The 14,044-nt window shown below is 41.7% G+C and overlaps 1 protein-coding gene and 1 long non-coding RNA gene across 3 annotated transcripts in view; one reads left to right on the forward strand and one right to left on the reverse strand.

Annotated features, from left to right (window-relative positions):
• LOC147572072 (uncharacterized) overlaps positions 1-14,044 on the forward strand; it is a 121,920-nt gene that overhangs the window by 354 nt on the left and 107,522 nt on the right. The window lies entirely within an intron of this gene.
• Positions 1,110-2,823, reverse strand: RRS1 (regulator of ribosome synthesis 1). The gene has a single exon (XM_025923041.2). It carries the CDS (start codon positions 2,697-2,699, stop codon positions 1,602-1,604), a length of 1,098 nt encoding a protein of 365 aa, XP_025778826.1. The 5' UTR covers positions 2,700-2,823; the 3' UTR covers positions 1,110-1,601.

Genomic DNA, 14,044 nt, shown 5'->3' on the forward strand with positions numbered 1-14,044 from the left:
GCTGTGTCTGACTGCTGAATCAAGTCGAAAAACAAAAAACCAGAAAAATCCCCAAACAAAACAGTAACAACAACACACCCTGGACGGTTGAGAACTTAAAAGATGTTAAGTGCTCTATGAAAAGTTTGGCTTTTGGTGAAGTTAATGTACCATTAAATGATTTCATCAGTAGTTGCAAACTTGCCAGGATTTCACTGTACTCTGTGGCTTAGCAGGGCCAAGTGCTTCACGTCCCTGTGGAAGAGTTGATCATTGATGGCAAAGTATCCTAAGATAGTAACAATTGGACATCTGTGTTTTAAGTAACGTATTATGAAATTTGAAATTTAATGTATTATGAATTTTGAAATTTTTGTTACGTATTATGAAATTTGGAATATGAAATTTGCTTTTTTTCCATAGCAATTTCTAAAGGTAACTTATAAAAATGAGGCAACCCTGGAAAAAAAGACAAAATGAACTCCCAACTTTAATTTCCTATCAACTGACAGACCAAAAAACAGTAAGAGTGGCTCACAGGGCTGTAACAGCAGCAAAAAGGCCCTCCTGGAATCTAGATCTACTATGAATCCTTTAAAGAAGATACTCATTTTTACAAAGACAAGTTACTGAGATTAGGGAAAAAGACCCATAATAGCTATCAACATTTGACCTCCTCATCAAACCAGGTCAGTTTGACAAATGAATCAAAGATAACAGCGTACCAATTATAGATTTGGTGGGTTTCTTTCTCTCTTCTTAAAACAGACCCCACTGAAGTTAAAAGAAAAATTGGGGACATGTATGTTGAAGAGGATTTAAGTATTTTCTGGATTAATGAGGATTAGTACTATTATTTAGTGAAGCCCAAATTTATAATTTACAGCAAGGCAATGTTTTCACAGTATAAAAAAGCAATAAAATCTTTTTACAAAGAGGTATCAGTTTTACTACACTTTCAATATTATATGATACCAAAAGAAGTATGAGTTTTCCTAATAAGCCTCACTGAAATCATCATAAATTAACTGCTTTATGTTTTTTAGAAAGTAAATGAAAATAATCTGAACCAGGTATCCCCTTGGTTTTACTTAGGATTTCTACCAACACTCAAAAAGTCAAAAGCCACATTAGACACAGACACTTTTATTAAATAACCTTGGTTAACAGTTACTTGTAAGTCCAGTTTTGAAAATGTAATCTTTCTGTTCCCCCCTCTGCTTTGATACACTTGTCATAAAAATAATGCAGACATCAATTACAAGTCTGACATATGGCCAACTCTCCTCTCCCTCTCACCATATTCAAAGTTAAAAAGAAAAAAGATGTGTTTTAAAAAATAGAACTCGTTCCCAGTTTCCACCAAATTCTTTCCCTGATTCTTATGTCCTTAAATACATCCTTTAATCTCCAGCCAAATTCTTGGTTGTGGGAAAAACATTCATTTGTAAAGTCCAACATTTACATCTGTCTTGGGGGGAGGTCAGCCTATCCCTTCAACCTCAAGTTCAACGAAGGCAGCAGAAGCCGCTTTCTTTGATACCCCCCCCCCCCCCCCCCCCCCCCACCGAACTTAACATTTAGTATAGTTCTTTGTTTACAGGCGGGTCCGAGGATGAAAATTACTTCCTTCTCTTTCCTCCTCGGTGTTGTCCTCCTTTCCTCTTGCCACCCAAGCGAGGCGGCCCGGAATTCACCTTGCCTCCCAAGCCCCCTTTCCTCTTCCCTCCCTGGCTGGGCGGGCCACCTTTCCTCTGGCCGCCAGCACCCTGCCGGCCCCCCTTTCTCTTGCCCTTCTGGCTCATTTTCCTCCTCTTGGCCGCCTCCTCCTGGTCCTCCTCCCTCATCTGTTTATTGGTGGCCCTCGTCACGTCCAGCTGAGGCTTTTTGCTATTCATCACACGCAGCAGCTCCAACTGGCTCTTTTTCTCGGCTGCAAAATCCCCGAAAAGGGGCTGAAACTTCCTCTTTTTGCCGGAGCCCCGGGGCGCCTTCTCCTTGGGTAAGCGCTCTTGGAAGCGCCCCACAGAGGCAGTGGAAACCTTGGCCACCTGCATGGCGCGGCCCAGTTCCTCCTTACTCTGGTGTCCCGTAGGGTGCATGCCCGCCGTGCTGGGCAGCTGCATCTTGTGCGCGCGGGCCAGGTTACGCAGACGGTTCAGCTCATTTTTGGCTACCCGTTCCTTCTTAGCCTGGATCCGCTTGGCGAACTGGTCCTCCAAGGGGTCGGCACCGCCGGGCACCTCGATCAACCACTCCTTGGTGTCGTCGCGAGCGCGCTGGTAGCCCCAGCGGCGTCGCCACTGGCCACTCACCTCGTCCCACACCAGATTGGTCTTCTTCTTGGGACGGATGCCCTTCAGGCGCGCGAACTGCTGCCAGCGTGTAAGCGGCCGTGGCCGGGGCACCGGCTTCTCGCGCGGCAGGCGAGTGGTGGGCTCCGGCAGCCGCGCAACCAGCGCTTCCTCTACGCGCTCCGTGGGCAGCTGCCACAGCTGGTTGATGAGCAGCTGCGTGTTGTCCCGCGCCAGGGCCTGCAGCTCGGCCTCCGGCGAGGGTCCCGCGCGCCGCAGCCCCGATGGGGGGTTCCGGTCCGAGGCCAGCAGGTTACCCAGGTCGAACTCCAGCTCCAGCTCCTTGTGCACTGTGATGCGCTGCAGCTTCTCTGCCTCGTCCCGCTCAGCCTTTGCCAGCAGCTCCTCCACGTTCTGGCCCTCCATGGCTCCGCCTGGGCTCACTCGTTTCGGGGAGACAATCCAAATACTTCTCTGCAAACGCCGGCAGAAGCCCGGGCAACGCAACCACGTGCGGTCGCCCAGACGCTTGTTCCGGAAGAGAAAGCTTCGCTTCCGGAGCACCCGGAACGGGCTTACAGTCCCGGCAACCTGAGAAAAGGCCGGCAGAGAGCAGCATTGGAGAGCAGATGGGATTATCGGAGGGCCTTCACCAGCGGCCCGGAGGTAGGCGGTGTTGGCTCGAGGAGTCCAAACTACAAATTCCAGGCCTAATTGGGACTGTGGCTCCCAGGATGCAGCGGCGTTAAGGGGGCGGTGCAAATTTGGGGGGTCGCGGTTTGAGGGGGTCCCGCTGCGACTGTTAACAATTTCAGTGTAAATCAGTTCTCAGGATGTTTAGCTTCTCAGTTTTTTCTGGGATTAGACAAATTATATTTTGCCAGAGCCCTGACGTGTTCATGGGGGTCCTGGGTGTGAGCCGAGAAAGACACTTCCCACAGGTACACATAAAGCTAATTGTGGAAGATTTGATTTGCTTTGCAAGCGAGCAGGGGATGGCAATTAGACCTCCCTAAGTGGACGCGAGGGTGCGCCCACGTCGGCGAGCTGGTGTCTGGTAGCCCAGAGCCCTGGAATCGCATCTTCTCCAGGCTTGTGGTAGAAGAGCACTGAGCTCTGCCGTGAGACTGCCTGAGTTCCAGTCTCTAGTCGTGAGACTGCCTGAGTTCCAGTCCTGGCTGTGCTGTGGGATCTTTGGGTATTTGGGCCCATTTAAAAACCTGTAAGGGGCGCCTGAGTGGCTCAGTCGGTTGAGCGTCCGACTTCGGCTCAGGTCATGATCTCATGGTTCGTGAGTTCGAGCCCCGGGTCGGGCTGTAGGCTGACAAGCTCAGAGCCTGGAGCCCACCTCAGATTCTGTGTCTCCCCTCTGTCTGCCCCTCCGCTGCTTGCACTCTGGCTCTCGCATTGTCTCAAAAATAAATAAACATTAAAAAAAAAAAAACCACACCTGTAAGATGGGGTGCTAATAGTACCTACCTCTTAGGGTTTTTATAAGGTTAAATGAGTTAATATGCGGGGCGCCTGGGTGGCGCAGTCGGTTAAGCGTCCGACTTCAACCAGGTCACGATCTCACGGTCTGTGAGTTCGAGCCCCGCGTCGGGCTCTGGGCTGATGGCTCAGAGCCTGGAGCCTGTTTCCGATTCTGTGTCTCCCTCTCTCTCTGCCCCTCGCCCGTTCATGCTCTGTCTCTCTCTGTCCCAAAAATAAATAAACGTTGAAAAAAAAAATTTAAAAAAAAAAAAAAAATGAGTTAATATGCTTCCAAGGGAGCTTGGTCTGGAACATATGAGCGCTCAATAAATGTTAGGTGAATACCAATTATTATTTATTTAAAAATTTTTAAAAAATGTTTATTTATTATTGAGAGAGAGAGACAGAGCATGAGCAGGGGAGGGGCAGAGAGAGAGGGAGACACAGAATCCGAAGCAGGCTCCATGCTCTGAGCTGTCAGCACAGAGCCCGACGCGGAGCTCGAAATCACGAATAGTGAGATCATGACCTGAGCGGAAGTCGGACACTCAACCGACTGAACCACCAGGCGCCCCTGAATACCAATTATTTATCTGTGTAATGGCTCTAGGAGCTAAAAAGCCTTACACAGAGATTATACACTAGGTTCTTGACTCAAACTACCTAGAATCAGATCTAGCTTTACAGTACCTGCTTTGAACAGGTTGTTTAACCTAAGTCCAATTCAATTTATAAATTGATAAATATGGAACATTAATTCTTGGTACGTAGTAAGCACTCAGTAAATGTTAGCAGTAGTTAATCACCATATTTCACCGATGGCAAAAGAAGGCTCAGAGCTGTAAGATGAGTCTGTGGTTATACAACAGGAAATGTGGGAGCAAGAGGGATCTTAACTCCAGCTTTAAGATTGTATACATACTCTCTGCAATGTCTTTCAGGCTCTTGATACATAAAAAGTGTGGTCTGTTGACCAGCAGCATAACATCACCAGGAAGTTGTTAGAATTGGTTTCTGGCTTTAACTGAGATGTAATGATTCAGAACCTTTTTTTTTTTTTTTGAGAAAAACAAAGTAGCTCCAAGCTTTAATTGAGGCAAATCTTGAAAAAACAAAAAAAAAACAAAAAAAACAAAAAAAAAAAACGAACTGACAACATTACATGTAGGATAATCTTAACCAATAATTTGGATGTGTTTTTTTTGCTCCAAAAAATTTATGTTCCTTGTCATTGAGATCAGGAAATTCTGAGTTCAGAATGCCTAAGAGGACAGACAGTAAAAGTTTTGAGCACCCTATATTTTTGAGATGTCAGTTCTCCTTTTGAGATAAGGCCCCCATTATGCAGCATTTACCTTGGAATGCACTAAGTTTTACGTATCTTAGATTTCTACAATGGATAGTGTAAGTCTCTTTTATGAGAGGTTTCACCAGAGGGAGATAATCAAGTGATTATATCTGATGGCTTCTTCTAGGTTTTAAACCTTTAGCAGGGATCAGATATGGGGATGGAAAAACATCCCTTGCTTTCAGAACCTTCTTTTATGAATTTATTTTTTTTTTAATTTTTTTTTAACATTTACTTATTATTGAGAGACAGAGAGACAGAGCATGAGCATGGGAGGGAGAGAGAGAGGGGGAGACACAGAATCTGAAGCAGGCTCCAGGCTCCGAGCTGTCAGCACAGAGCCCGATGTGGGGCTGGAACTCACAAACCATGAGATCATGACCTGAGCCGAAGTCAGACACTTAACCGACTGAGCCACCCAGGAGGCCCTCAGAACCTTCTTTTTAAGGAGATCTCTGGGTTATGAGTATGTGCATCAAGTTTGGGAGGCATACTGCTGATTTTGCAGTTTATTGGCTTGGTTTTTTTTTTTTTTTAAATTTTAATGTTTATTTTTGAGAGAGAGACAGATAGAATATGAGCAGGAGAGTGGCAGAGAGAGAGGGAGACACAGAATCCGAAGCAGGCTCCAGGCTCTGAACTGTCAACACAGAGCTTGACACAAGGCTTGAACCCACGAATCGCAAGATCATAACTTGAGCCGAAGTTGGACACTTAACCAATTGAGCCACCCAGGTGCCCCCTTTATTTATTTTTTTAAAAAGTAATCTCTATCCCCTACGTGGAGCTCGAATTTACAACCTTGAGATTAAGAGTCACATGCACTACCAAGTGAGCCAACCAGGTGCCTGGTTTTATTTTTTTTGTTTTTTTGTTTTTTGTTTTTAAGTTAGGAGTAGTGTAGAGGGGGTTATGCTGGAAAATTAACCCATAGATATCATAGCCCTTAGGAAACAGAGTCGGTTGAGTCTCAGCTAGAGAGGACATTAGACACAGCCCTATCTATTGTACCTGCCCCCTGAGTTTGGTTTCTGGAGCTCATTGTCTTTCCTCAGCTCTCCTTTGTTCATTCACTCATCAAACATTTAGTGAGCACATTTCATGCATCAGACAATGTGATACAATCTTCTTTCTTCTTCTTCTTCTTCTTCTTCTTCTTCTTCTTCTTCTTCTTCTTCTCCTCCTCCCCCTCCCCCCTCCTCCTCCCCCTCCCCCCCTCCTCCTCCCCCTCCCCCCCTCCTCCTCCCCCTCCCCCCCTCCTCCTCCTCCTCCTTCTCCTTCTCCTTCTCCTTCTCCTTCTCCTTCTCCTTCTCCTTCTTCTTCAAGTAGGCTTCATGCCCAATGTGTAGCCCAGTGTGGGGCTTGAACTCACGACCCTGAGATCAAGACCTAGTTGAGATCAAGAGTCAGATGCTTAACTGACTGAGCCACTCAGGCACCCCTCTTCTTTTCTAAAAGCATTTTAGGATTTTCAGGAGTTTTTCTGCCTTTGTCTTAACACTTACCACCAAGTTTTTAATAGCACTCATATTGTGGGGTTAAGGCTAGGTCGAAGGCCGTAGTAGGTAACTGCCTTGACCCTTAAAAGGTTTTGTGATTTGCCATAGGAGAATGTTACGAACAGTGGTAAAGCTGTTCTGGGCTTGGCTTAGCTTCTGATTCATTCATTCGTTCAACAAACATTTGAATGATTGCCATATACCAGACACAGATACAAAGATTACTGAGACCATATGGAACAGTGGAGAAGAAAAAAGGTTAAGAGAAATTTACAGTGTGGTATGATTGAGCTTTTAATAGGAAGTACATGTTTGTAGGTTTTAGCTCTTCTGTCAATCTTCTGAGTTAGGGAAAAAAAAAAAGCAGATGTCAACAGGTGTTAAATGGTATGAATTCTCACTGTATGAAATGCTATTTGGTTTGAATCATATGTGTCAGCTCTTAATTGAACTCTAATTGTTTTATTTTTTATTTATTTATTAAAAAAATTTTTTTTAACGTTTATTTATTTTTGAGACAGAGAGAGACAGAGCATGAACGGGGGAGGGTTAGAGAGAGAGGGAGACACAGAATCTGAAACAGGCTCCAGGCTCTGAGCTGTCAGCACAGAGCCCGATGGGGGGGCTCGAACTCACGGACCGCGAGATCATGACCTGAGCCGAAATCGGCCGCTTAACCGACTGTGCCACCCAGGCGCCCCTCTAATTGTTTTATGATGAATGTTTTTTATTCTAATTTTTTAAAAATTTAAATAGAAGTTAGTTGACATATAATAATGACTTGAGTCTCCCATTATTTACTTTGCCAATGATAACTCTGGATACATAACAGGTGTTTGATACATGATTGCTTAAATGAATAAACCTATTAAATAGACTTTTTTGAATTCAAAAAAGGATTAATGTTGGCTGTTAGATTCAAGATGAGCAAAATTAGTAAAATGACTTAAAAATTTCTTAGTGAGGCAAGTAGGTAAGTGCTGGTCTCCATTCGTATCATTTTTATGTTAGGTGAGACTTGGTAGTGTCAGGAAAAAGGAAGCCTACCAAGGATGTGTAAATATATGGGAATATATTTTAGCAGTACAGCCAATGGCTGTACATCGTTTGTTGTTTTTTCCCCTTTGCCTTTTCTCTTTGTTTCCCTTCTTTTGTCCCATAATACAGACAGATCCCAAGTTTGGTCATCAGACTCTGCTTTTCTCTTTATACTTGCTCTCTATGCCATTTCATCCACTTTCATTGTGTCAGCTGCCACTTTTGTGCAGCTGGTTCTTAGAGGTACATCTTTATTCCTTTCCTTTTCAGAGTTCCAGAATCAAATCTCAAACCACTTGGTGGGCTCTTTCACAATACTCTAAACTCAATACATCTAAGACTAAATTACACATCATCTTCCTGAAAATTTGTTTCTTCCATCATCCATCCATCCACATTTTTTTCTCCCAATAAAAGTTTATGGAAGTCCTTTCATGGCCAAGGTACTGTGTTGGATATTGGGAATACAGTGGTTAGTAAAAGCACCTCAGTTGATGTTATCATCATTCTAGGCTAGTTACTCAAGCTTGAAACTATGATGTTATCCTTGACTTTTCTTTTCCCAGCTCCAAATCCAATCAGTCTAAAAGTTCTGTTAACTTTGACTCTGTACTGTATCCTTCTCATTCTCACTACTGCAACCTTGCCCTTAGACTGGGTCTCTTCCATCTGCTTCTCCAGATCCTCTCTCCACTCTGCTCTCTGTCCCTGGCTTCCAGTGAGATGTGGCCAGCAGGAGGCAATGATCCAAGATCACAGGGTATAAAGAGGTTAAGGTGAGGGCATCTATGCCTCTAGCTCTCTGCAGATTGCTGTGGTTGGTTGGTTCCTTCTGAAAGGCCATAGCTCCAATCAGGCAGCGCTCTCCATTTAGCTACCCTCTCTCAGATCCTCTAGTTGCTACCCTGGTTGCTGGAGGCCTAGAGGTTGGTATGGCTCTTGCTGTTGTAGCACTACTCTTTGTGAGTTTCCTTAAACCGTGCCCACATCTTTGTAATATTCCCTTTGTTGATCTTTGTTAAATTACCTGGCTTGACTGCTACCTGTTTCCTGCCAGGACTCTGACCGATACCCAGGGAGCTATTCTAGGAGCATCCTTCCAGTTCCTTGCTTTCATTCTTCAGGTCAGTCCAGAAGATTTATCTTCCACCCATCTGGCAAAATCACGCTTCTCATAACTCCCTTTCTACCTATCAAAATAATGATTATTCTTGGTCTTGGATGGTCATGATCTGGCCCCGAATAGCTCTTTACTCTATGGCATCATAGTGCTCCTTAGGCTTGTTTTCTAAATATTTATTCCTCACTCTTATTTTTCTATCTTAGCTACCTTTCTAGAGCCTTAAGAACATTTCTCAAGAATGGCAAAAATGAGGCACAGGACAGGAAAATCAACAATTACATTTTCGTAGCAACTACTAAGAAATATTTCAATAATAAAAGTGAACCTAGAAGGAGATTTTTTTTCTCCCCAGTCAGGGGCAAGAAGGCACGAAAGTAATACCTTTATGTTTCCTCAAAACATAACTTTGTTTAGTAAAACATTTTTGTAAGCGTTTTTTTTCCATTTTTTGGATGGTGTGTTAACTTAGATTTACTTTCTAAATGTTTCTCAGTTGCCCCTTTTTGGTAGCGGAAATTGCTAGGGATGATTCAATCTTTAATCCTGCTGTGAACATAGTTATTTTGATTGTTTTTGTCTAGGAAGTTCAATGTGCTAGTAATTTGATAAAATAGCAGAAAAGGGCCCTTGAAATGCTTATGTTATTTCCACATGGTTCATTTTTACTGATTTATAATTTTAATTTGGAAGTACTTGAAGGCAAAAATTAATTTTGAAAATTTCTTCATTATAGACAAAATCTGCGTATTCATGTGCAGTTTTAGTCAGAAACCTATATAAAAATCCATTGTTTTGTTTTACAAATGAACATAGAAGACATAGCATTCAGATTTTGTGTAGTTAGTACTGAAGCAGATAGAATAATTACCAAACATTGTACATTTGCCTAGAAAGAACTTTGGATTTTAGGATAGAAAAATGATGGTAGCATTTTAGAATTGACTTAAGTTGATTGCTGTCTGTAAAATACACAATGGTTTCTGTTTTTCAAAAATTGGCAAATGCAGTTTTCCAAGAAATGCAGTTTTCTGAGATTGGTGTTAGGCTTTATATTTTATCTTTGTAAGAAGTTCAATATAAGAATAAAAGATTGATATAAAAAGAAAACTAAAGTTCCAGAACTTTAGGATCTTTGCACTCAAAGAATCCAGTAACAGAAAATTTAGATCCATTTATTTAAAAAATCATTTTCTATTATATTTTAACTTATGAAAGTAAAATTGCAAAGAACAAAGAATCTCTTTGTGTTTTTCTTTTCTTTTTTTTCTTTTGAAGTTTGTTTTGAGAGAGAGAGAGCACAAGCAGGGGAGGAACAGAGAGAGAAGGAGAGAGAGAATCCCAAGCAGGCTCCGCACTGTCGGTGCAGAAACCAGTGCGGAGCTTGAACTCATGAACTGTGAGATCATCACCTGAGCTGATATTAAGAGTCGGACGCTTAACTGAGTGAACCACCCAGGCGTCCCTGTTTTCCTTAATAGAGTCTGAATGATTTTTGTAAAAGTTTAGAGTAGATTTACTCTAGGCATCTGAGTCCTGAATTTCTTTCTCCTGAGGAAAGCAACTTCATTGCCATGCAGATTTCAATTTGTCCTTGCAATCATCGGCCGTGTGTAAACATGTATTAATCTGCCAATAAAATTTTTCTGCTAAATTTCCCACATAAGCAATATAAAGAATACATAGTGAAGCTATTGTTATGCCAAATAAACAGTAATTCTTGGTCCCTCTTAACCTAGAATTGTTTCTAATCTTTGTTAACTCCATTATTTTTAGAATACATTTATGAAAAATAAAAACAATGGATAGAAACACTAAAAGTATGGCCACATATAGGGTAAATTCTGTAGCCTACACTTTTTCTAGGTGTTTTTACTTGCTAAAGAAAGCAAACGAAAAAAGCCTTAAGGACAATTAGGTGTGACACTGTATCCTTGTCAGCATCCGGAAGTGCACTGCAGTCTAATCTAGGTCCCTGAGCCACTTGTAATGCAGACGATCCTGTTGCTTGTGGTGTGTGTACTTTCCTCCAAGGCTTAAGAAGGACTTATTATTTAGAATGTATAAATAATGTTCCTGGAATTTTCCAGTATTTATTATACTTGCCTCATTATCCAAGACAGCATGACTTTTCAGCTGGGCAAGCTGACTTCTTTAAAAAATTTTTCTTTTTAATATTTATTTTTGAGAGAGAGAGAGAGAGAGAGAGAGCGCGAGCATGAGTGGGGAAGGGGCAGAGAGAGAGAGTGAGAGAGAGAGGAAGACACGGAATCTGAAGCAGGCTCCAGGCTCTGAGTTGTCAGCACAAAGCCTGACACGGGGCTCAAACCCATGAACCTCAGATCATGACCTGAGCTGAAGTTGGACACTTAACCGACTGAGCCACCCAGTAGCCTCTGGGCAAGCTGACTTCTTATGCTGGGTTCTCAGGTTCCCTTCTCTGGAAAGTGTATGAATTTTAGAGGTGATACAGTTTAGGTTTCAGGCTTCAGTTTATTCATCTGGAAAATGAAAGGTTTTGGCTAGGTGGGCTTCACCATTCATCTCTAAGATATTTTTCTTTTGTTAAAAACTTGTGTTCTTTAGGCACTCCACTATTATTTTTCTATAAAGTACTTTCTTTTCTGGTTGCTAATTAAAGTTTTTGACCAATATTCCTCATTTTAAAAACCTCCTCCTCTTCCTGAGTCATTGATCTCATTTCCTAGGCTGGTTGTATGACTCCACATAGTGAAACAACTCCTTGAATGCACAAGAAGACTGACTACATGAGTACTAATCAATTTTTAAAAATGTAGAGGTTGATTACTGTGTTCTGTAGGTTATTTATGACGTTTTCTTTTTCTTTTTTCCCTTACTATTAAACTTCTTTGAGACTTGGAACATAGGGTAGAGAGTGAGCAGGGTATAATCCATTTTACTATTTGTTAGTTGCTCTGGAAAAATGTCTCAGAGGGAAGAAGATAGATGATATATTTATAAAATGTTTGTATTTATAAAGTCAGGTCTGAGAATGAAAGATTGTGAATTGACTTTATTTGTGTCTGTCTGCGTCCAAGATCTAGACCGTATCTAGATCTTTGAATGTTGCACTTGTAGAAAAGTTTTTTAAAAAGCTTCGAAGTTAATGCCCTCACATAATAAAATTGGGGCAGTTTTGTGTTTCCTGGTTTGGTGTTGCTTCAGATAAAGCTAATGAGAGAATTTCAATATCAGGAAGGGAAAGTAGAATAAAATACAATAATATTGCTGGTATGTTTAGTAACTATCATTCTGAGAATAAATCTTGCTAATTTCTGGCCTGATTACCTGGGGACAAATTATCTAAGGGGTCATTACCCACCTGAAAAATGGGCTAACATTATATCTCAGTTTTAGAGTTCTGTGAGTTGGGTATAAATTATTCAAGCCACTTTTGCAAAGAAACCTAGAGGGATAATCAGGAGACAGATTCTGGCTCCATCTCTGCTACTCTATACGTTTGTGTAGTTTTGTAAGTCACTTCACTTCTTTGTCAGTTTCCTTATCTATGAATTGAGTTTCACTAGCTTCTTTATGCTGCATCTAGCTCAATGTAGCATCATGTTCTTGTGTTAAGATGGTCTCAGGTAGAAAGAATGAGTGATGGTGAAACACACTTGAAGACACAAATTCTTTTTAAATTCTTTTTAAGTTTATTTTATTTTATTTTTTAGTAATCTCAACACCCAACATGAGGCTGGAACTCATGACCCTGAGATCAAGAGTCGCATGCTCTTCCAACTGAGTCAGCCAGGCACCCAAATACAGAGATTCTTAATTGGGGTTCCATTGGTGAACTTACGAAGGACACGAATCCCCTGATGTTTTATGCAAATGTATGTGTGTATGTATGTGCATTTTTTGTGAATAGAAGATTCCCCCCCCCCCATTAGATTCTTTAAGGCATTTTTGACTCTCTCCCCCTCCTCCACATGGTTAATAACTACTGTACTTTGTAGAAGAGGGAGATAAATGAAGTCTCCCTTAGAGTAATGATGAAGGCTTTTTGAAAGAAGAGGTACTGGAGTTGGCCTTTGAGCCTGAGTAAGGTTTGAATAGATGGGAGGACGAAGAGGGGTGTTCTAGTAGATGGTAACAATATGAATAAAAGCATGTGTCAGTGTTTATGGAGCAGGTACAATATACCAGGCACTGGTTATCTTTATAAATTCTCACAATAGGACTAGGAGTTAGATATTAACAGTGTCTTGTTTTATCAATAAGACTGATGATCATAAGGGTTAAGTAGCTTACCCAAGTTCATGAGGTTAATAAATGGTAAACCAGGATGTGAACCTTTTTAATCTAATCCCAACCCAAGCATATAAATGCTACACGATAGAGATTCCATTAGCAGTTTGGTTTGCTTAGGACAGATGACTTGTATTGGGGACAGGTAAGAAATAGGCTTGGATGAATGTGTAGGGCAGTACCAATTTGGAGTACTTTTAGGATCAAGAATTAAGGAGCCATGGAAGATTTTAGACCAGTGTAGACATAACTAAAATGGTATTTTCTTTTTTTTTTTTAATGTTTATTTTATTTATTTAGAGAGAGAGAGCACAAGCACAGGAGGGGCAAAGAGAGAGAGAATCCCAAGCAGGCTCTGCATCATTAGCGCAGAGCTCGACATGGGGCTCAATCTCATGAACATGACCTGAGCCAAAATCAAGAGTGGGATGCTTAACCAACTGAACCACCCAGAAGCTCCAAACTGATGACTGAAATCCTCTTTTTTTTTTTTTTTTTTTTTATGCACAGAGCCCAGTGCAGGGCTTGAACTCACAACCCTGAGATCAAGACCTGAGCTGAGATTAAGAGTCTGACACTTGGGGTGTCTGGGTGGCTCAGTCAGTTAAGCATCCGACTTCGACTCAGGTCATGATCTCATGGTCCATGAGTTTGAGCCCCATGTCAGGCTCTGTGAGGACAGCTCGGAGCCTGCTTCTGGTTCTGTGTCTCTGTCTCTCTCTGCCCCTCCCCTGCTCATGCTCTGTCTCTCTTTCTTTGTCAAAAATAAATGAACATTAAAAAAAAAGAGTCTGATGCTCAACCAACTGAGCCACCCAGGTACCCCTGGTGGCTTTTTTTTTAAAATCAAATCTGACAGTTTTTAATCAATGCATTTAGACTAATTAGTACATTGTGATTACTAATGTATTTATTTCAGTTTTATTATATACTTTTTATTTACCTGGTATGTTTTGTATCTATTTTTTTTTTTTGCTTCTGTATCTTATTAGCTTGATTGAGATCTCTTTCTTTCTTTTTG

This window comes from Puma concolor, chromosome F2, assembly GCF_028749965.1.
Source record: "Puma concolor isolate L17-30 chromosome F2, mPumCon1.1.hap2, whole genome shotgun sequence".
Classification (NCBI taxonomy): domain Eukaryota; kingdom Metazoa; phylum Chordata; class Mammalia; order Carnivora; family Felidae; genus Puma; species Puma concolor.

What these genes read in the sequence shown, in the direction of transcription:
- RRS1 (XM_025923041.2), bottom strand. Translation starts at nt 2,699, where the DNA reads ATGGAGGGCCAGAACGTGGAGGAGCTGCTGGCAAAGGCTGAGCGGGAC.